This window comes from Haemorhous mexicanus, chromosome 15 (genome assembly GCF_027477595.1).
Source record: "Haemorhous mexicanus isolate bHaeMex1 chromosome 15, bHaeMex1.pri, whole genome shotgun sequence".
Classification (NCBI taxonomy): Eukaryota; Metazoa; Chordata; class Aves; order Passeriformes; family Fringillidae; genus Haemorhous; species Haemorhous mexicanus.
Window position 1 is genome coordinate 11,057,088 of NC_082355.1, and position 21,639 is coordinate 11,078,726.

General features: G+C 45.1%; 1 protein-coding gene across 3 annotated transcripts; it reads right to left on the reverse strand.

Annotated features, from left to right (window-relative positions):
• Window positions 1–498: 498 nt before the first annotated feature.
• On the reverse strand, window positions 499–19,750 carry KIF3A (kinesin family member 3A). 3 transcript variants are annotated; one of them, XM_059859862.1, is made up of 19 exons: window positions 19,642–19,750; window positions 18,089–18,371; window positions 17,336–17,480; window positions 16,902–16,986; window positions 16,330–16,435; window positions 15,435–15,574; window positions 14,557–14,754; window positions 13,999–14,173; window positions 12,896–12,985; window positions 11,233–11,304; window positions 9,356–9,364; window positions 7,616–7,772; window positions 6,611–6,791; window positions 6,221–6,331; window positions 5,333–5,458; window positions 4,634–4,687; window positions 4,418–4,486; window positions 4,091–4,215; window positions 499–3,570 (listed from the first exon to the last, which is right to left on the reverse strand). In XM_059859862.1, the coding sequence occupies exons 1-19, from the start codon at window positions 19,645–19,647 to the stop codon at window positions 3,522–3,524; spliced, it is 2,181 nt and encodes a 726-aa protein (XP_059715845.1). In that variant the 5' UTR covers window positions 19,648–19,750; the 3' UTR covers window positions 499–3,521. The 3 variants fall into 3 exon arrangements, with proteins under 3 accessions (XP_059715845.1, XP_059715844.1, XP_059715843.1); XM_059859861.1 differs by lacking the exons at window positions 9,356–9,364; window positions 11,233–11,304 and having other exon boundaries at window positions 499–2,233; window positions 3,491–3,570; XM_059859860.1 differs by lacking the exons at window positions 9,356–9,364; window positions 11,233–11,304.
• Between the last annotated feature and the right edge of the window lie 1,889 nt (window positions 19,751–21,639).

Genomic DNA, 21,639 nt, shown 5'->3' on the forward strand with positions numbered 1-21,639 from the left:
GGGAGCAGCCAGGTCTGACACTCTCTCCTCACTTCACTTACAGCCTGTATGATCTCTCTACATATGGCACAGCCCTTGGTGGCCCAGGAGTGAGGCTGGGACTGTGCAGGGTTTGGTTGATGCACCAGCTCAGTCACAGCACTCTGGGGAGCTGCTGAGGCTGCAGACCATGGAGAACCTGGCACCTGGGGCTGAGCAGGCTGGGGGGCACAGGCACTGCCGGGCAGCACAGCTCATGCAGCAAACAGAGCTGAACCTTCCCAACTGCTGCAGGTGAATTCCCACCATCTGCCCCATGCACCTCTTCCACAAGGTCTTGCTGCCCATTGCCCTGGGGCTTGGCAACAAGGCTCCAACACACCCCAAACCTTTCTTCAGCAGGCTGTGCAGCTCAGAGCTACAGAGGCACCTCACCCACCCTTCCTCACCCAGTCCTGACACAACTGAGTTAAAAAGATATGCTATGCATAATGTTTTTTGGAAAACATGCACACAGGGTGGAATTAGGAATCAAGAATTTTATTTCATGGTATGAACATGCTCCAGAGACACAATATTGATATATACAGTATAATGAATTAACTTTAATAAAACAAGAAATAGTCAGAAACAAACAGAGTTTAAAAAAAAAACAAAGACAAATTATACAGACTAGCAGTTTTTCCCTCTATGCAGGCCTGGCTAAGCAGAACTGTGGAGAAAGGTGAAAGCTGGACATGTGCAGACAGTGTAGTCAGTAAAAGGCACTAAAGACCATTTCCCCTCCTCTTAAAGGATTAGGAACAAGTTAAATATTAAATAATTCATTTACACAACATTAAGCAAAAATCTCATTGTTATGGTCAATGTTCTGGAATGAGGAGACTTCTGATAGCAAATGCAAAGATGAGCATGCACAGTGTATGTTATGTAAGATGAGTTTTGATAAATACCATAGAGCACATACTGACCCACAACAAGAAAGGCTGTATTAAGCTCTTGGAAGTCCATATAAATCAAATCCTTTCCTTATTAAAACACATTATGGGCCCATGAGACATTCACAGATTGGCAGGGCCACAGAGAAGGGCCATGTGGTAAATCCACAAGCCAAACTCCCTGGTTTTACAAGAAACTTCCCAGAACTTCAACAAAATACACCACTTAACAGGCGAGCCCAACTGACAGGGCATATGACCTGTTCCACTTGATTGAAAATCCTCTTACAGAGCAAATAATTTGTCCTCCAAGCCTCTGCAACATGAGATAACCAGTTTCTCCAATCTGCCAATTAAAGATGTGCAAGTAATTACTTATTGTTTACCCCTGCTCCAAGGCTCACTTAAACATGCAGAGTACTAAGCTTTTCAGCAGCAGGACTGTTAGGTTAATTGTAAATCACATGCCTTTACATCTGAAATATTTTAAATATTTCAATATTTTAAATGGAGTACCATGGTTCACAGCAGTGTCCTGGAGTGACTGATACCTGTCAGGTAAAAGGATTTTCAATGGTCTTTCTGAAAGCACAGTTCTGGTTTAACTCCTGCAAAACCAGATCATTCAATAAATGTTAGCACAAGATACACCACAAAAAAGGAAACAGAAGTTATCCCTGGTTCTGAGAAGTAGTACAGCCACAGATATGCATCTATCTGGTTGGACTCAGACAGGAACTGGAAGACTTTAAGCAGCATTTAAGCCATCTTCAGTCTGGGTATTTTGATGAGAAGTATGTATGTTACAAGAGATAATCCAACTCTATTCAAGCACATTTAAGATAAGGTCAGCTCTTCACAAGCAAAACCAACTACAGCTTCAATCAAGAAAGTTTGAGTATTTACCCATAAATGCTAGGCTAGAAAAAACAAATGCTAGTGTTTGTATCTGTATGTTGTATGAATTCAGGTAACACTCCCCCCAAATAGAGAGGGCAGCATGTTCTTCCAGATCATGATCCTGAAAAAAAAAACATTAAAAACACCAGGAAAAAGCTTACAACTTGTTTAGAATAGCACTGAATATATCCTTCAGAGCAAAATATGTCCTTACAAGACCTGTTTTAACTATTACAGATCCTGTCACACACCCCAAGGTACCTCCAGATAACCATCATGACAGAAAGAAAGGGAATTTAATGTCTTTAAGTGCTTCACAGGAACATTCTGGTAGAAGCAGATGTGGCCACTAGCAAGGACTCAAGACACCTGAGGAGCTGCCTTGTTTTCTGTCACACTGAAGGACTCCACTTCCCCTGTGAGCAAACACAGCTTTTAATCCTCCAGGAAACACTAAGATGAGGTCACAGCTCATCCCTCCACCCTGCACAGGAGCTGCTGAGACACCCACAGCTGATGTGAGGAGTTATAAAACACACGCAGTCTGAAGGAGAGGCATTTTCTCTGTGACACAAAAGCAACATAATAAAGTGATATGTGTCTATTAGCAGCATAAATATAAAATAAAAAGAGCAGCCATCACAAATAAACGGTTATTATCAGAGACCAAAATTTTCTCCTCTCAGAGCATAGCCAGAGATGCACACAGTATACACAGGAACACAGCACCAGTGAGTTCAGGGGATAGTTCTGGGAAAATTGGGCAATTCCTTCTGTTTTACTAAAGGAGAGTCAAATATATCCTCACTGTAGGGCAGTGGCTCAGTGCCTTGTAGCCAGGGATGAGGAAATAGAGCCACAACCCTATGGCTGACACCAAGTCCTGGTGTTACAGCATCCTCCTTAAATCATCTCAGCTGTTCAGATTACAAAACTACTCACACAAAAATACCAGCCCTGAAGCATAAAAAGCTGTCAAAGTAACACAGCCTTAAAAGAAGGAAAAAAGCTCTCTTCTGCCTTAATATCCGAGGTCTCATTCTCCACAGTGCCAGCAGACCACAAACAAACTGATAAAAATAAAAGAACTCTTAGACACCCATGGTCCCTTTTCAGAAATCTCAAGACTTTTGTGGTTCATGTTTTTCCTACCCAGCTACTTTCTCTGTACAGCAAGACAGCAAAAAGGGAAAAATTCAACACATAACACAGTGTGTTAACAGCCACAGTGAGGAATATTAAATAAAAAGATTTGATGCTCTTTAAGGTTTGCAGCAACTACATTCAAACACAGATCAGTGCAACAGAGGACAACAGTGAAAGCTGACAGTTATGTGCAAAGCAGGGCATAAGTCAGATTTACCAGCCTTATTTTCAAGATTTCATTAACTGTTTTGAACTAACACATCTAGCACTTAAACACACATCTAGAACCGTATTTTCTATACATTTCAACAAGGATTGCCAACAAGTTCCCCTGCACAACACATTTAAGACATGGAATTTCACAACCATCAATCATACATATCATACCAATTTAATATTATGTTAATATAACATACAATATACAGGCAACTAAGGAAAAATACATTTTTTTAAATAAAAAAATTATAGCCATGTCAAACTGTGCCATCTCTTGAATTCCATATTCTGGCCAAACCTTATACACTCACTGATTTTTACAGGAATTCTGACCAGGTGACACTACTGCAGCAGGGAATCAATGACAGCTCCTGGCTTGGCCGAACGTTTTCTGTTTGGAGAGCAGAAAGGAAAGGGAAAAACAACACCACACACACATCATTATGCTGTCTAGGAAAGACAGGGACCAGCCACATTTAAAGTCAAAACTACATGACGTGACTTCTCCATAAGCAAAACCAACCAAACAAAAAGCACAAGAAAGCATATGCTGAAATCTCCCCCAGAAGCCCTCTCCTCTCCATGGTACCAGTACGTACACTGGCAGTGTGCCAGATTGGATTAAACTGGACCAACAAATGCAGCAAAATAAAGCAAGGAGCTGGGAGAGGAGAATGCAGCAAAAGGACAGCAGAAAATTCCTAGACATGTCTTTCTGGACAAGATTTAGTGCAGTAAAGAGACTTGGTTCTGTCACACCTGGCAACACTGAACTATACCATGCAAAAATTTTGTCTTTTGCCTTCTCATTAAGCAAATGTTTGAAGACTTGTGGTAAGTTTGCATATACAAACTTCAGCCTTCCCTTGGGTAAATCCCTCACTGCATATAAATACCCCAGAGCTCTTCACCTTCTCCCTGTCTTGGGCCTGGATCTTCCTTTTGAAGTCCTTGGCCTCTCCAGCTTCATCAGAGATTGCCTCAAGCTTTCTTCAGTGTAGGCTAAGTAAACATGGGAAAGGTCCACTTCAAAGGGCTAGAAAAACATCAGAAAATCTCATAAGACAAAGTCATGAGAATAATTTTATACACTCATCAATGGTGCTTTCATGATACTCAAAGACTCATATCTTCAAAAGAAAATTGAGATTGGACAGTTTGGCTCTAAATTCAGAGCAGCAATCTCAGGCAGGACTTGGGCCTGTACAGTTCAATACATTCATTCAACAGTCACTCACATCTTTCTCTTTTTTATCCAGGACAGGCGTCTGTTTCCTCATATTGTTTCCTGTATATGCAACACATTTCTGGAAGCAGAAAAAAAAAGGTTTGTGAGTAAAACTCTGCACAGTGAAACTGACTACAGCTTCACCAGTTTCTTCCTGGGCTCAACTAAACCCCCCAGAAGCTCATACTAACATTAGCTTGTACACAAGCCAGGCAACCATTCTTACCAGCTGCCACTCTCCTATGTCTTCGTTCCAGTGAACATAGTTCTCAATCATTTCCTACAAAGAAGTCAGGACAGTAAGTGTTAGACTTGCACAATCTACCCTCCAAGTGCACTTTCCAGAACATACATCCTAAGGCCTGGACAAGCTGTTTAAGAACAGTTTTGATTCCTTACAAGTTGTTTCTATCAGGACAGGTACATCCTGTGCAAAACTCCACCCCCCCCATTTATACTCTGAAGTCTACAGAAGAGAAAAACAGCACCCCCAAATTGTATGTACTGGAGAGCCCCCTAAAGCATGGGATTTCCATTATGCCAACACCATCAAGACAGTAAGCAAACACTGTAATATGGAAAAAAATGAAAACTATGAAAAAAATTTGCTTTTTCCCATTAAATAGTATGCATTATATTTAAGTTCATTGTGAATTTTCAGTATACTGGAGTCAAAAAGAATGCCAAAGATTTAAAAATCCAGTCTTTGTGTTAATATCAGACATTAGCAAGCACAACCTCAAGCTAGTGGAAAAATAAAAGACTTTGAACAGACCCACTGCATGGGCACACAGTGACCATACCAGTTAACTATGTGGTCAGTGTGGTTTTCTTATATTTATAAGCCTTTAGGAAAATATGCTGCAAGAGAACTGAAATTAGCACAGCACAACTCCTGCCCCAGGCTCAGGTGCTTTGCCTTCACCTGGTAGTCCTGAGGAATGAAGTTGTCTATGATGAGAATCTGAAGCCGAAGCTCTCTGCTCAGCTGCCGAATGTTTTCCAGCAGCCCTTCAATCTCTCTCTGATGCTCTTGCTGTAGATCTGCCATCTGAAAACAAAACAGGCATCTGAGAGGCATCAGACTTATCTTAAGACATGGTAACAGCCTATATTGTCTGTATGAGGTTTTTGGAAAACAAAAGCAAATTCTGGTTATTAGTAGCAGAATATCTCTGACCAATAAATCGTCTGAAACATTTCAGCTCAGGGATGGCTGAAAACAACATAAAGGTCTCAGCTTCATAAACCCAAAACTGGCCTTCTGCCAATCCAAGCTGATTCAGCTAAGACTAGGTGAAGAGCATGAGAGAAGTTGCATCACTGGCAAGGTTTCAAGGAAAATCTCTGATCCCAAAAACCAAATGCATTTTTTATGAAACAGGAACTCCAGCTACCAGCCTAAGATACACTGATCCAGTGACTGAGGATGAGGTAACAAGGGCATCAGTCCTAAAGGATAGGCAGCTCAGAGCAGAGAAGCCTTTGGGCTGCAGCAAAGCACGACGTGGGGCTGCCAAAAAGCAACTTGCATTTCACTTCAGAAATAGCCAGTGGTTTTCCTTGAAGTTCTTGATATCTTAGGGTCCCACACATAACCCTTCTCAGCCTGACCTGGGGAAAAGCTCTACAAGATGCTGCTCTAAAACACTAACTCCAGACTTAGTATTTTTGAATTATGTGAGCAAAATGAACAGTACAGAAAGACATTTCTAAACATACAGCACATTTTCCAGCATTACAAAGCTGATGGCTTACCCCTTCCAACTCTAGTGCCTCCCAGGATCACCGGCTGAGGACTTTAGATACTAACCTCTGACTTTGCAGCCATAAGCATGGTCCAAACTTTCTTCAGTTTTTTGGTTTTCCCCTGGGCCTCCTCCTGGAGGTTGGTGTATTTCTCCTCAATGTCCAAGCGTTCTTGCTGTGGACAACATTCAGCACAGACACACACATTAACAATCACAGAAACTCTCTGCAACAGTATGAACAAGAGGAAAAACTACTTGAACAAAGCATCTGCCAAGAGCAGAGAGTCCTGGCTGAGCCAGGCTGGCTCAGACCTGCAGGGGCCACACAGCCAATAAGTGACCTGCAGAGGGGTGGCTCCTGCAGTGCTTCCAGAGCAGAGGCACACGTGGGTAACATATCCTGGTGTGCCCTGCCATTGCTGTTTGCAGACAGTCACAGCAGATAACCCCACCTCCTTCTCCTCGAGCTCCTTGCGAAGCTGCTCTGCTCTCTTCCTTCGTTCCTCCAGCTCCATGTTTGATTCTTCTAAAAGCTTCTCTTGCTCCTCTGCTTTTGCCAGCAAGTCCACTCCTCCCACAATCACCTTTTTCTCTAATGCAGATAGTTTCTCCAACAGGGACTGGTGCTCTTGCCTAGACAGACAGGTAGGTGTGAGACTTCCTGTCCTACTGTGCTCTGCAGGCATCAGGTCCAGCTTGGCTTTATAGCCCAGACAGCACTCACAGGGCTGGAAAAACTTGTCCTGCTGCTGAGGGTTTAACTGGGGGTGAGGCAGTGCAAATGAAAGCAGCACATTCCCCAATCTCCAGCTCCCACCACTTTCTCTCAAGCAAAACCAAGTCAGCAGAGAAGTGCCTCCCACTGCAAGCACCCAGTGACATCACCAGGCTACTCAAGGCACCCTCTGCCCAAAAGGGCCCTGCCAGCACAGCAATGCCCAGAGGCAGCTGCTGAAATAGAGAGGAGTGAACAGAGATCAAGGCAGCTGCTGAAGTGCAAGCCAGGAATGCTGGCTGCTGCTGGAGCAGTCTATTTGCATAGGGTAGTGTGACCTTCTATTTGCATAGGGTAGTGTGACCTTAGCAGCTTTCTGGCTTCAGAATAGAGCACCCCTACACCCAAAATGACATGCTTGTGACTCTGCTGCAGGAAACCTGGCCTGTTACAGTACTGCTGCTCCTCACAGCTCTTGGGAGATTAATTCATGTTTCTAGGCTCTTGCACAACTGAGTAAAGTTAAGAAAAGAAATGGCAAAAGGATAAAAGTTTGTCTTTCCCATATACTCTATGCTCTCAAAGCAGAATAAGCTCCTCTTTCACCTTGACAATAGCAAGGGGTGATGTTCACTTTCTGCAAAGTTTGACAGGCACTCTAACAAGCATCTCCAGATATTTGTATGATTAAGGAAGGAACAACCCACACAACCACACAAACTGCTCAGAGCATAGTACTCACTGAGCTTTGAGCAAGTCTTTTTCTCTCTTCTCCAGTTCAGCTCTGGCTTTATTTCTTTCTTCTTCTTCCATATCAAGCTTAGTTTCAAGAGCTTTTCTCTCCTCCTCAATCTTTGCTTGCATCTCTACCATCTTATCAGGGGAAACTTTCTTTTTGCCTTTAAAAGATATGGGGCAAACAAGTTAGTTCACTGAAAAGCAAAACAATCTCTGTATCACAGCATTTTTTTCCAAATTCAGATTCAATACTTGCAATTAACAAATATTTCATTAGGTATCAGCTTCAAAATGAGCAAAATTCAGTCCTTCAAATCCCTTTTTAACATTGACCAGTTGTCACCAGCTCCTACTGAGTAGCAATGCTGTGTAACTATCACTGGAACATAATGTCCCCAAAATATAAAACATACTAAGAACACCTGGAGAAGGAACACTGCTTGAAGAGAGGTTCAGTCTGGAAACCCTGATGTTCTAACAATGCAGATCAGGCCACAGGAAGGAAAACACAATACTAGCTTAACCCACAGCTACAAGAGCTCAGCTACCAAGAATTACATACTCAAATTTCAGATTAGCATCTCTACCATTCCCCTCATTCACTGCCCTCCTTACAGGCTTACCCATTCCATAGTGGGCATGTAGATATTTTTAAGAATACACTACTATGGAAATAGAGAAATTCAGAACAGCCCTATGAAAACCAGGCAACTAAAGAAACTTCTTGATGATATTTGGTCTATGTAACAGTGACTACCCACAGATTTGAAAGTACCAAGGTTGGCTCTGGCTTAATCAGCAGGGTCTTTACAACAGAACTAGCACAGCAGCACACCAGGTCCGTGTCTTGTAGGGCTACAAAGGGAGTGGCCAGAGCAACTCACTGAACCTACTGACCTCAAGAGTTGGTCCCAAACACCCCAAATTTGAAATAAAGTGTGAGGCTGCTGCTCTAGAAAGCCACTCTGCAAGTCTTGAGCCAACTTTCATTGCAATCCCAGGAGTGCCTAAGGCAGGTGAACATAGAGATCCTGGGGGGTTATGTGGAATAAGAATGGATTTCCTCAAATCCACAACACCTAAACATCCATTTATTCATAAGTGAATTCCTAATTTTCTTGTTTTGCTTTTCCAGACATGAAAAAACCCTACCCTTGAGAATCCAGTTCTACTTGAAACTAACAAGAACCACTGACTGCCACCTGTTTTCACAGTGAGAGCACACTCAAGGAAGCTGTTCAGTAAAAGGCTTCTCCTCCTCCAGTCTTCAAGATACTCAGCTTCATTCATATACATGTATTTTGTTTATAATCATATACACATTATACACATAAAACACTCCAGCAAAGTGTACTGCATATGTAAACATGCATGAACATATTTCACATCTGCATATATAGTTCTTCATCTGCACAAGAACTTTAATTAATTTTGCTGCAAGGCAAGGACTTCACCACTACAGCAAACATCATCATTGCCATTGGTTACACTTTAGAATCAGATAATGAGTACTTCTTTCTGGGCTTGTGGTGCAAAAATCTCTCACTAATTAGTCTTTGAGTAAAAAGCTTTCTGAAGCGCTATACAGAGCTCATCATATGAGATAAGCCAGATAAAACCTTCTTACTATTAGGACACAGACCTATATATTCTCAGTTTAAGAGAAAAAGGTGAAGTGAAGCAAGTTGTAAGATCCTTTTACAAGCTTTGCAAATGTAAGGAGGTGAAAATCAATTACACCAACCTGCTTGATCTTGCATTAAGAGGAAGTAGAAAGCAAATCGCAGAGAGGCAGCAAACACATAAAAAGAGGAGGAGAGAAAATGTTATTGCTTTCATCATTTTGGACAAAGATCATCAGCACCAGAACAAACAACAAATTTTACATTCATGTTTCTAGGGTAGAAAATATGAGAATCATAACTAAAAACCCCTCTATTAGAGCAAACACTAATGCATCATGTTATGCTAAAGCAGAGAATATGTCTGTGCTTCAGAGTGCTTTGCAAATCCAGGATAATCTTCAGCTCACTCTTGCATTCTTCTGCCCATTCAATGCAATGCTGGATCTAAACACAACATTAGGAGCCAGCTGCAAGGATCATGACCTAAGAAACAGTTAAAGGGGGTGGATTTCTCCTTCAATTAACAAACTTAATGTTCCCCACACTCAAGAGAGCCAATTCTGTTATACTACCTATAAAGTATTAGCATCCAGAATATATGTTCTAAGTTTTAACCAAGACTTCCAAGCCAATTCCTTGCAAGATACAAGAGAGTTGCACACAGGGAGTCTCAACACAAGATTTCTCCATTTAATTACACAGGGGATTAGTAGGTTAATTTGCAGTAACTGGTGCTTCCATAGAGGTATAGAGCCACTTTTGGTTATTCAAGCAAGTGCGACAAAAAAGGCAGGATAGGAAAGGGATAATGAAAGACACCACATGCAGAAGGGTCACACTAGAGGACAGTTAATATCCCAAACCACAAAAAGCTATGCTTATCCCAATTGCCAAAAGCCCAGTACAACTTGCCCTATAGAGCTATCTCCAAACCTGCAGGAGATGGACTCATCCACCTGCTGACACATCAGCAGTTTACTATTAACTGTCCTCATCCAAATAAAACAGGTTCCAAGCAAGCTTTAAAGGAGCAGGATTGAAGCAATTGGAATTCCCAGGCTACAGTCATTGGATCCACCAAGGGTCTCCCCTGGGTTGTGTTACCTCTAACCCTGCTACCACCCTTCTCTGAGCTGAGGCTTTCCACTAACATCACTAGTGTAAAAGTGAGTGAACTGCACAGCAATACTTTCCAGGGTCTCTCCACACAGGGAGAATGGAGTGGAATGCTTCTGTCCAGGATAAAAACAACACCAGGTAAAGTCCCCACAAGCCGAGTCCCAAGATGCAATTTGTTTCCTCAGTGCTCACTGACTATAGGTTTTTATAGGCACAGTGACCTCTCTGCCCAGGAGCAGCCCAGACTTTCCATACTACTAGACCAAAATCTGGATCTCCTGCTCCTCTGAACTAACTCCCACAGAGAGCAAGAGCTTCGTATTATGGGGCATTAAACCCCAAGCACCAAGGATATTTTTTTAAAGTATCTGCAAAAATAAAGCAAATCAACCAAGCATTGCCACATTTTCTTTGCTAGCATAAGCCTCGTGCCATTTGACTTTTCTCCAATACTAATTTTGAGAAGGCAGAGTCCAATATAATACAGAATACATATCTAGCAGTCCTTTTAATGAATTCATATTGTAGCAACTCCCATAAAAAATTAGCTCAGTTTCCCCCCCTTTATTTTAAAAGGCACACTTAACATAAGCTGCAAACTGGATTTTCTTAACCTATTATTTCTCAATTACCTTTAAGTCTTGCTCAAGCAGCCTACTACATTGTTTCCTATTCTCTCTCATATCTGGCTAACAATGTGCACATTGAGTAACTGTTTCAAGCATGGAAGCAGCAAAGGAAAAGCATGCTTTAGCAGAGTTACAGCTTGAGGTTTATCTTTCCAACAGACAAAGCAGGGAAGAGTGCAACATTGCAAAATGGAGTGTGCAGATTATGGAAAGGCCAAAGCTTAAAGGACTTAAGAGCTCCCACTCACTAGTGAAGGACTTATCCAGAGGTTTCTCTATGACAGAGCATGTGGAGTCTGAACTACTGCTGCTGCTACTGCCTGGAAAACAGAAATGCGTCCCACAGAAAAACCCAGAGAGGAAGAAACATGCAGATGGGAAGTTAGTTCTAAAGGAAAGAAACCCAGAAGAGCCAGCAACCTAGTTCAAAAAAGCGCAAGTTCCCCTTAGGAAGCACTTGCTAGGATCCCTCCCAGACTCAGCTTGCAAAGCCACCATTTCCCAGCACAAAACTGCATGCTCAGAAAGACATTTCAGTTAAACCCATCTTAATCAGACTACGGCTTAAAACAACATGCCAAGGCAGCTTCCTTTTCAAGCAACAACAGCAGAGAACACCAGATCATAGTGGAGAAGGCCGTGGATATCTGCCATAGCAGAGGATTCAGCGACCATGAATCCTTTCCAGTCTTACACACATGGCAATGTGCACTTCTCACTCTGGAAGGAAGAATCAGCTTACACAGGGACAGTCAGTGTGTACTCCTGTGAAGCAGCTCCCTTAGGGAACTTAACCAGAGTAACTCGTCTGGGAGTTGAATAAGTCAGCTATTCACCCTCTACTCCTTCCAAGCAGCACTTTGAAGGTGGTCTCCTCAAGGGAGGAGATTTGGGCAGGACATTTGGAGACAGTGGTCAAGCTTTCCACTTCTAGAAATAACCAAAAGGTGAAAAATGAACTCGTTACAGCTATCACCAAAGGCATGGCAAAAGTAATTTATGACTACTTGGACAGACACCAAAATAAAAAGAGTACACCTAAAAGCAGGAATGCTTTAACAGGAATTTTTTCAACAGATGTGGGTGCTTCAGGACAGGAAGGCAGTTTCAATGTCAAAATAAGTTTAGTAGAGAAGCTGGAAGTTGGGATGTAGCACTGGGCTTGATTTCTCTGCTATCCACAAAGAATTACCAGGAGGGTTCTAGGAGAAGAGCAAGCTCCCAAGAAGCCACAGCATCCTATGGTACACAGTGGCCTGCAGTTCCAGGTTCAGCAACATTCCCTGGAGTTTAGATTATACACAGCAGTTTAACACTGATGTGGGACAAAGGAAACTCCACCATGGGATTTTCACACTGCTCCCAAAAAAAGCATGTGCAGCTCCCATTAAGCTTTTCAGTCAGCACAAAGACACTCAAAGGTCAAGTTTTCCCTCTATCAATATAAAATAGGACAACAGTAGAGTCAGTTACTGAAGATCTAAGACAGATGAATCCTTTGCCTAAACCACAGCCAAAATTCCCCTCCAATCATACCCATGGCTATAAAAACCACACCTGCCTACAAATGATCTTTGGTGTTTTCTTCCTCCCACGTCTGTAAGCAGGGGAAGTTCCACACCACCACAAGCCATACGCAGCCACCTTGCGGCACCCAGGGAGCCACCACAAAGGATGATGTCACGACAAGCAGAGCTACCCAAGTGGAAGCAGGTACTACACAGCTTTGGAGCTGTCCATCTGCACAGACGGCACCAAAGGCCTTCGTTTCTAGGAGAGGCATGATAATTGCAGTGGCACAGGGCATCTCTACAACTCCTCTTGTCCCTGCCTGGCTCTGGCTACACTTCCTACAGCAGCTTGTGGGTAAGAGGAGACTGGTGGCACTGACAGGAATCTCTGCTGCCTTACCCCGCCGTTTCTTCCGCTTCTCCTCTCCAATCTCCCCATCTTCATCCTCCTCTTCAGAATCGCTGGTTTCAGAACCGGAGATCTCTTCCCCTAGAAGTAAAGGGTGTGCTTTTATCAAAAGCTTTAATTCACCTCATAACAGCTTGTTATTCTGACAGCAGCATTTATCCAAACACAGTAGTGCCTGACATCAGCTTATGAGTACTTGCAGAAGTCCTTAACTGTTGCACAAGCAGACAGCTTGTCACGGCTCAGGAAACTTAAGGACAATCAAGAGAAGCAACTGAATGCTGTGATGTCAGTGTGTATGTATTAAAGCTCAAGAGGCTACTTTTTATGGAAAATAGAGCATCTTTGCACAGCTGAAGTTATGAAGTTTTCCTAGCAGAATTCTACCATACCTTTTCTTCCACTTACACTTCCATCTCAGAGGAAAGAAAAAGAAAGAAGAATTACTGACCACTTCCTGCTTCTCCTGAATGGGGCAGACAACAGCAAGTCATGCTGGAGTTACTGCTACAGCTGTTCTGTGAGTACCTCCGGAGAGAGATGTTGTGACATCTGGTCACTGCTTAGCAAGCATCCCTCAAGCAGGGTCACCCCATATTGATGGATTAATAAGAGACATGAGGCTATGAAGTTACATGGTTTAAAGAGGCTTCTTGTTGCTCTACAGTGTTTAGAAAGCCAGCTCCAGCTCCAAAAATTTGGTTCAATTTTCCTGCTGATAAATGCATCCCTCCTACCCAATCAGAGAAGAAGTGTGATCTGTTGTTACAGTCCAGTTTAATTCCCTATACCATGTCAGCTGTGTCCAGAGCCCCTGTGCACACTGGGGAAACCCAGGAAAACCTGGGCACACTGACCCCAGCCCAGAGGCCACCACTCACCCTAGTGCCAAGTGCCACCTAGTGGGAAAGCTGGACCCCCACGAGCAGCCTTAGACACCTCTCCTGGCATCCAGAAGGGCAAACAAAACCAGAACACTGACCTGCACCGGGGGCCAAACTCATCCGATACATATTCAAGTGGCAAAGAATGTTCCAATTCAAACAGAGCAAGCATAGTGCAGAGAGGAACACAAGGGGGAAGGAGAGTCTCACCTTCTTCCAGTTTTTTCTTAAGCTCTTCAATTTCTTTTTGGAACTGGCGGAGCATAGCATCCTTGGGATCCTCATTAATCCTGGCCTTGTTCTTTATGTTCTTGGCTCTGTTTGCATACCTGAGAGTGCTGATGGTCTCATCATAGTTGTAGTCTGCTGGTCCGATGTTTGCGCACTGCAACATGTGGAGACCAAGTTACTGCAGGACAGTGTCAGAGCCCAGCACAAGGCACTGCAGGAACCCAACCCCTGCTCTGACAGTCTCACACTGCTACTCTTTCCCAAGCTTTCCTACTGCTTCTACACTGAAACCACTTTTGACTACCCAAGCACAGGTTTTGTTGGATCTCGTGCATGTATGTACATGTGAGCTGTGTTTAGAACCTCATCCATACAGAGGCAAAGAAAAAAGACAGAAAGAGATGCACACAGAAGGTCCTCTAAGCTGCAAACAGCTTAGGATTAGTGAGGTAAATGCCAGGCTGTTCAAGTCACTATGCTATCCCTGAAAAAATGCAGCCCAATAGCTGGACCTGGAAATGACATCTCTTAGCTTACCATCATGGTTTTGGAGTTGCCCCCCAGGGAGTCCTGCAGCAGCCGTGTGAGTTTGGAGTTACGGTAGGGCACGTGGGTGCTCTTGCCATCCACCAGTGCAGAAATAACATTGCCCAGTGTGGAGAGAGAGAGGTTGATCTTAGTGGCTTCTTTCAGTCTCTGCCCTGTGGCTCCAGTTTTTGTCTGTCTTTCAGAACCCTGCAAAGGGAACATGAAGCAGGAGTTAAAACAGATCCTCTAATACATCTCCCTCCCAACAGGATCAGCTACATGTGAAATCTTGCTAGCAGTCATGTCACTAACCACTTCACTCATTATTAGAGAACCTGGCTAAGTATCTCAGACATTGTTAAAGAGACAAGGCAAACAAGTCTTTAACAGAAGCTTTCATTGCCAGCAAATTCTGGATTGCTTAAAGAATGCAGCTGGGAAAATGGAGATTCCCCTCCCCATGAACAAAAACGTTATGAGAAGTCAGTCAGTATTTAAAAAGCACCCCAGCTGGAGCTGCCAACTGCCATCTACAGCACTTCCTATCAGCAGAGAAAGAGCAAACAGCAACACTGCAATTATTTTAGAGTTTCATAGAGCATCCTATATACACATCATGTGAATAAGTTAAAATCCATTTAAATAAGTTGAATGCATTTAAGTTGAATGCCTTTAGTCTCACATTTTCTGCATCTTCCCCAAGGAAAGGCACCTCAGTGTAAATCTTGGGCTAAAGCCATGTTTTACCAGCACAATTACACTGCTTCAAAGTGTTACACTGAGGGAAGAAATCTGCAAGTGATGAACAACATGGTCACAACCCTCTGGAAAAAACCGCAACAACCCAAAGCAAATGTCTTGCCAAAGAGCTGGCTGGTCCTACTCACAGCAAGATCAACGAGGTGCAGCTTGCCCATGCGCACGTGCATGTTGCCATCCACACCCTTCTCACTGCACTCAATGGTGATAGTGAAGATGGCGTGTGAGCGAGAGCTGTGCTCGTTCATATTTGTGGCACCAACAGAACCTTTTAACAGAGAGAAAAGCAGTGATGTCTTCAGAGTTAATAACATCATCTTCTAACTCTTCCTGCTCTCAAAGGAGACTCATTCCCACCTCTTTACCCAACCCTGTATTTCAGAAGATGGCAGAGGGATGCTCAGACTCAGCAGCAAAGTCTGATCTTGGGCACTGAAGTTGCAGTACACTTCCAACCTGGACTAGGAGAAGGTCCTGCAGCCTGCTATAGCTCTAAGCCAACCACAGACTCCCAAGACCAGCAACTGTCCTCATCTGTTTAAAGATCAATAGCTTAAGGAGTTCATAGCAGATCCCTGAAAGCAGTTGTATTTTGGGAAATAAGAACACAGCAATCCATGCCAAAGGGAACAGGAATCAGAATTTTAGGTCATTAAATAATCTGAGCTTAACTAAGAAGTCTTCCAGAACATAAATTACCTCCCACTCACAGCACAGGGCTGATGTTCATCCTGATCAGAAATGAAGCGGAAAAAGGACCAAGAGACACACAAGCAGTTCTGACAACACTGACTGCCCTCACTGCATCCTCCCTTTGCTGATCCCCACTGGCACTGGCCTTTGTGGGAAGCACAGCCTTCTTTACCTGACCCTGCACTAAAGGGGCTTGGGAGGAGATATCCTTTTTGTTCTGTTCAGCCAAGCACTTTTCCCAGCAACAGGACTAGGACCTCCTACTGCGGTCTGGCAACCAGACCTTTACTCTGTCTGAGCTATAAACCTGCCCACAGCAAGGCTACGTACGGTTCTTGTGGCCCAGAGTCATGATTCTGTCCATATCATCTGCATTGTTTACAACATAAGCTGAAAGGTCTTTGATATAAACTCCCACATCAGGTCTCTCTTTCACCTAAGAGAGAAACAGTTCAGACTGAGCATCCCTAGGAGATCCCCCACAGCAATTCTAGTGATATTGTAACAGTATAGTGGTTTACTCCTCCATTTTCTGGCTTGCACATAAAACACTCCACTTAGACCAGATAACGAATAAAGACTCATGCACAACAATATGCCACAGTTTTCCTCCGTAAAGATACTATTTTAAATCCCCGTCTCCAATTCTCAGGACTGCTGAGGGGCATTCAGGGTAGAACTGCAGGTACGAAACTGCCTCAGGTAGAACAGCCAATTTGTGCACTGACCAAGTGGAAGAGATTTAAAGAAGCCAGCAGTGACACCCAGCTATTGCATCGCAAAGGAAACAGGACTGCTGAGGAGCCCAACCTCCCACCTCCCTGCAAGTGCTTCTCTGAATTTTAAAACAGAATATTGTTCTTATTCAAAACAAAACACCACATTCAGAAGAGGAGGCTCACCTCTAACCTCTGTGTCTGGTCCTTTCCCAGCAGGTCCCGCACTTCCTCATTGTAAATTTCCAGGTAAGAGACGCGAACTAAAAACCTGCAGATGAACAGCCGGGTAGTTCACTTAGCAAAACATTTGCTGAAGTCCCACAAACACAGTCACAGAGTGAAGAGGAAACACTAAAACACCAACACAGTCCTGCTGCCCCTCAAGAACTGCCTAAGTGGAAGCCTTTCATGCTGGGAGAAGTATCATTTCTGCTGTCATTGTCAAGGTCAGGCTCCTGCTACACATGGACTCACATTAAAAAAAACCAAAAAAAAAAAAAAAAAAAAAAAAAAAAATTAAAAAAAACCCCAAAACACACAAAAAAAAAAAACCACCACCAAAACATACAAACAAAAACCACCAAAAAAACCAGAAGCAGTCAAGGGAAGACATTTACCTTGTATCCCCCTCTGCCTTGGCAATGTGACCAAATATATGGGCAAAGGAATTGGGAATGATGCCTCTGAGCTCAGGAACTGCTCGGACCCCTTCCATGGTGAAGGTTTTGCCTGTTCCAGTCTGCCCATAAGCAAAAATAGTACCTGAAGGATAAGATAGAAGAACAAACTTTAAAAAATCCAGTCTTCTCTAAACTATAAGTGCAGCTTTACCTCATCTCTTCTTAGCCTGTCAGCACCAAACACCTCTATTTTTATGGAGTTAAAATTTTCCACCCACTCCAGTAGCTACTGGAGCAACAGAAATGCTGGGCAAACACAGCAAACAGGACCTATCTGCTGCTTCATCCACCTGCAAGATGTCTAATAAAAAGTCAGCTTGTTTTAAAAGTGCAGAGTGACTAAAGCATGGACTGCTGGTACACTTCAGTACCACTGAGAAATCTGATAATGACATAAGTGTGTATCTTTTGCAAAGAGAAGATAAAGGATAACAACATGCAGCTAAATGACCTCAGAGGAGTCTCCTTCATCACCCATCTACCACTCTTATTGACAGCAGTGGATACAACTGCGGAGCACTCAGAACAGCCAGTGCCTTCAGGCTATTTTAAGTTAGAGACCACAACAAAAATGATCTGAGGCTACAGCCCTCAGAAGGTGAAACTCCCTTACACAAGATCAGCAGAAATTTTAACAAGGCAAAGAACAGGAGACAGGATGGGATCCTTCCCTTACAACAAGGGACTTACCATTGTATCCCTCTAGGACAGAATCTATTATAGGTCTTGCTGTTAAATTATAGACATCCAGCTGTTTACTCTCTGGTCCAAACACTGTGTCAAATGTGAATGTCTTAGGAGGTTCATTGGATGAGTCTGTTTTATGGACAGTTATAGTTCCCCTCATCTCATCCACGTTCACTGCCATTTTGTAGCCCGTAGCCTTCTCCCGGTCATTGAGAGGCCGGCAGCGAACAACCACCTTGACATTGTCACAGCTCTCCGGCCTGTCCGGCTTCTCAGGCTTGTTAATCTGTAATTATGTAAACAAAAATACACAGGCTGTAACACTAGTGTTAACATAGAATCACAGAAAGGTCTGGGGTGCAAGAAACCCAGTTCCACCCCCTGCCATGGGCAGAAACGCCTTCACTGGAGCAGGTTGCTCCAGCCTGGCCTTGAACACTGCCAGGGACGAGACGAGCACAGCTGCTCTGGCCAATCTATGCCACAGCCTCACCACACTCACAGGGAAGAATTTCTTCCTAATAGCTAATCTAGCCCTGCCATTTCCCACTATAAAACTACTGCGTGTTTAAGCAAAACACTGTTGAATCAGCTTGGGCAGCTACATCTCCAGAGGATCATGAACCTGGGGACTTAAAACCAGGACTGGTTTATAATTAAGGCTGAGAGAATAACACACTTATTCAGGCAATAGGATCTTCTTCGGTTGGCCAACATGGAAACTGAATGAATAAACCTTGAGCATTTCACATTCAACATCATCTAAGAATTTTTTCAAGAATCAATTTCACCTTGCAATCTGCAAGGTGCAGCCATGACATTCTTTTTCAGTAACACTGACTATACACTTGCAAACCACACAGAGCACACAACCAGATACCAGGGAGTGCTGGCTGAAGGGAATTCATTTTAATTACAACCCTCAGTATACATGGTTAAGTTTAATCCTTTAGAACACCTGAATGTTGTATTATAAAACCTCACATTCATTTTCTTTCATGTAGTTACCAAAACAAATTTTGAAGCACGGCTGATGAATCTAGTTAAGAGACACTTCCGTGGGCTAGAGGTGTTGCAGCTGTAGCTCCTAGAGCAGTTATCCTGGATGTCAAGCCAAAACAAACCCCTTCCAAGCGCCTCTCCCTGCAGCGGCCACCTGCCCCGATTCCTCTCAGGCCTCAGCAGCGGCTTTTGCCGCCCTGCTGAACACAGAGAGCGGCTCAGCCTCACTTGGGCGGGGGAGGGACGGCACACGAGGCGCCAACCAAAACCAGGAGCGGGATGCGGGTGTCTCCACGAGCCCCCGGGACAGGGGACGAGACCCTCTGGGGCGGCCGGACCGCCACTCCCCGCTGCCAAGGTGCCGCCCGCCGCCCCTCATCACCCCCAGCCCCGCTCGGCCTGACAGGCACCGCCCGCCCTGGGGCTCCCGCGCGCACATGGGGACGGAGCCGACGGGCTCTGCGAAGCCCGGACGCGGCAGGCAGTGGTGGGCAGTGGTGCGCAGTGCCCGGACGGCCCCCGGGGCCACACCCCGCGTCCCCCCCGCATCTCACCGGCATGGCGATAGCGATGGCGGCCGCGGCAGCCCGGGCCAGGCGACGGCACCGCGGAACAATAACAGCACCGCGCCTGCGCCCGCCCCGCCCCGCGGCCAGCTCCCGCGCGCTGCGGCGGCCGCGCGACCAACGGCGGCCGGGGGAAGGCTGGGCCGAGGGGAGGCCAACCAATGGAGGCGGCGGAGCTGCGGCGGGGGGCGGGGCGCCTCGTCGGCATGGGAACGGCGGGCGGGCGGGGCAAGCTGGACATGGCCTGGGGTCAGCGGGGACAGCGCGGGGCCGGCCGGGGCTCGACGGGCTCTGAGAGGTGACGGGGCTCACAGCGGGGCCGGCCGGGGTCCCACCGGCTGTGAGGGGTGACAGGGCTCACAGCGAGGCCCGCCGCGGCCCGACCGGCTCTGAGGGGTGACAGGGCTCCAAAGGAGGCCCGACCGGCTGTGAGGGGCTGACGGGGCTCTGAGGGATCTCCATCGGCTTTGACGGGGCTCCAGAGGCTCTGGCCAGTCTCCACTGCTCTGGAAGGGCTCCTGGGGGTCTGAAGGGCCTCTGGGTCTCTGACAGGGCTGCAAGCCTCAACCTGTTCTCCACACAAGGAAGAAAATCCATCTCCTTCTTTTCCTGACTGTAACGTTTTGAATTCTTGGTGAAATAGAGGGACTGCACAGTAACTTAAATATAAACAAGCAATACAGTCCAAGTGGCACATAAATCAGTTAGTCGCACACTAATGAAGCACATTCTCGAGTTATTTGTAATTTAGTGTAAAGTTTCACAGCATACTGCTGGGATCCTCCACAGCCTCACCTGCTCCTCTCCTACTCCCAGCATTTCAACATCACACTGTCCATGTGTCGGTTACTTAAAGGAATTAGATTAAATTATTCCAACAATCTGATTTTGTCCTTTCATAGTCTATGTCCTTAAGAGTCAAAGACAATTTTACTCAACAGGAGAGGTCTATGAACCAGTACCTGATGCCCTGAATCACACTTGTCTCGCTTCCCCCCCAGGTATTCCTGCACACCCAAATCCTGTTGGCTATTCACAGAGCATTGCTCCAGCCCCACTCCTCCCCTCATTGCCTTTGCTGTGGACCACGGGGGCCTGGGATCCTCGGGCAAGGCCAGGAATCCCCAGCACCAAACACAGACACAAACCAAGGTCTGTACCTCGGTTGTGCTGTATTCTTGCCAGACGCATGTAAGCAGCAGCAGGAATGTGGACAGAGCTGCTCTGTATCTGGCAGCCCTCCCCCACCAAACTGACCGGTGTATCACAGGGCCGGGCACACACCGGTAATGACAGGACAGGGCCATTCCCTCAGCCCCATGTGTGTGCAATCAGGTGAGTCAGGAACCTTGAAGACCAGCTACTCAGCAAAGTCTCTGCTCTTCATACACTGCCGCGGTGTTACACAGAGCTGTGCTGCATGCACAGGTTCATGGACTATAATTTAGCACCAGAAAATGTATAGCCCAAGGGGCTGGTGAGAGAACAGAGAGTCATGTGTAGGCAGGCAAAGCTGCGGAGTGGGAAAAGGTTTAACGTAAAATGTTGGAACCAGCTTCCTGCTGGTAAAATGCTATAGGAGGAAAACAAAGGGGTCCAGGGTCTGAGGGGAAAGCTGAGAGTGACTTTGAGACGTGGGGAGATTCTGGGTGGAAGAAAATGTGGGGTGAAAACCCGGATGCTGGCAGAGAGGTCCAGCCCTGGGAAGGGACAAGAGTGCATATGCTCCATGAAAAACACAGAGAAAAGATACTTCCTGTGACTGGAAGGAAAATAGGTCCTGGCAGGTGCTGGGATTGTGTGGATCCAGGAAATGCGTGTTTTGGAGAGGGCCAAGTCGAAGAGAAGAGACAGTGGATCTGCCAAGGCAATACTCGTTGCCAGAGAAGGGAGCAAGCAGATTTGGGGGCTATGCTGAAGGTTACAGTGTCTATCACCGTGGCAGAATTTCATCTGGACCCCGGGAGCGCTTTGCCTGGGACAATG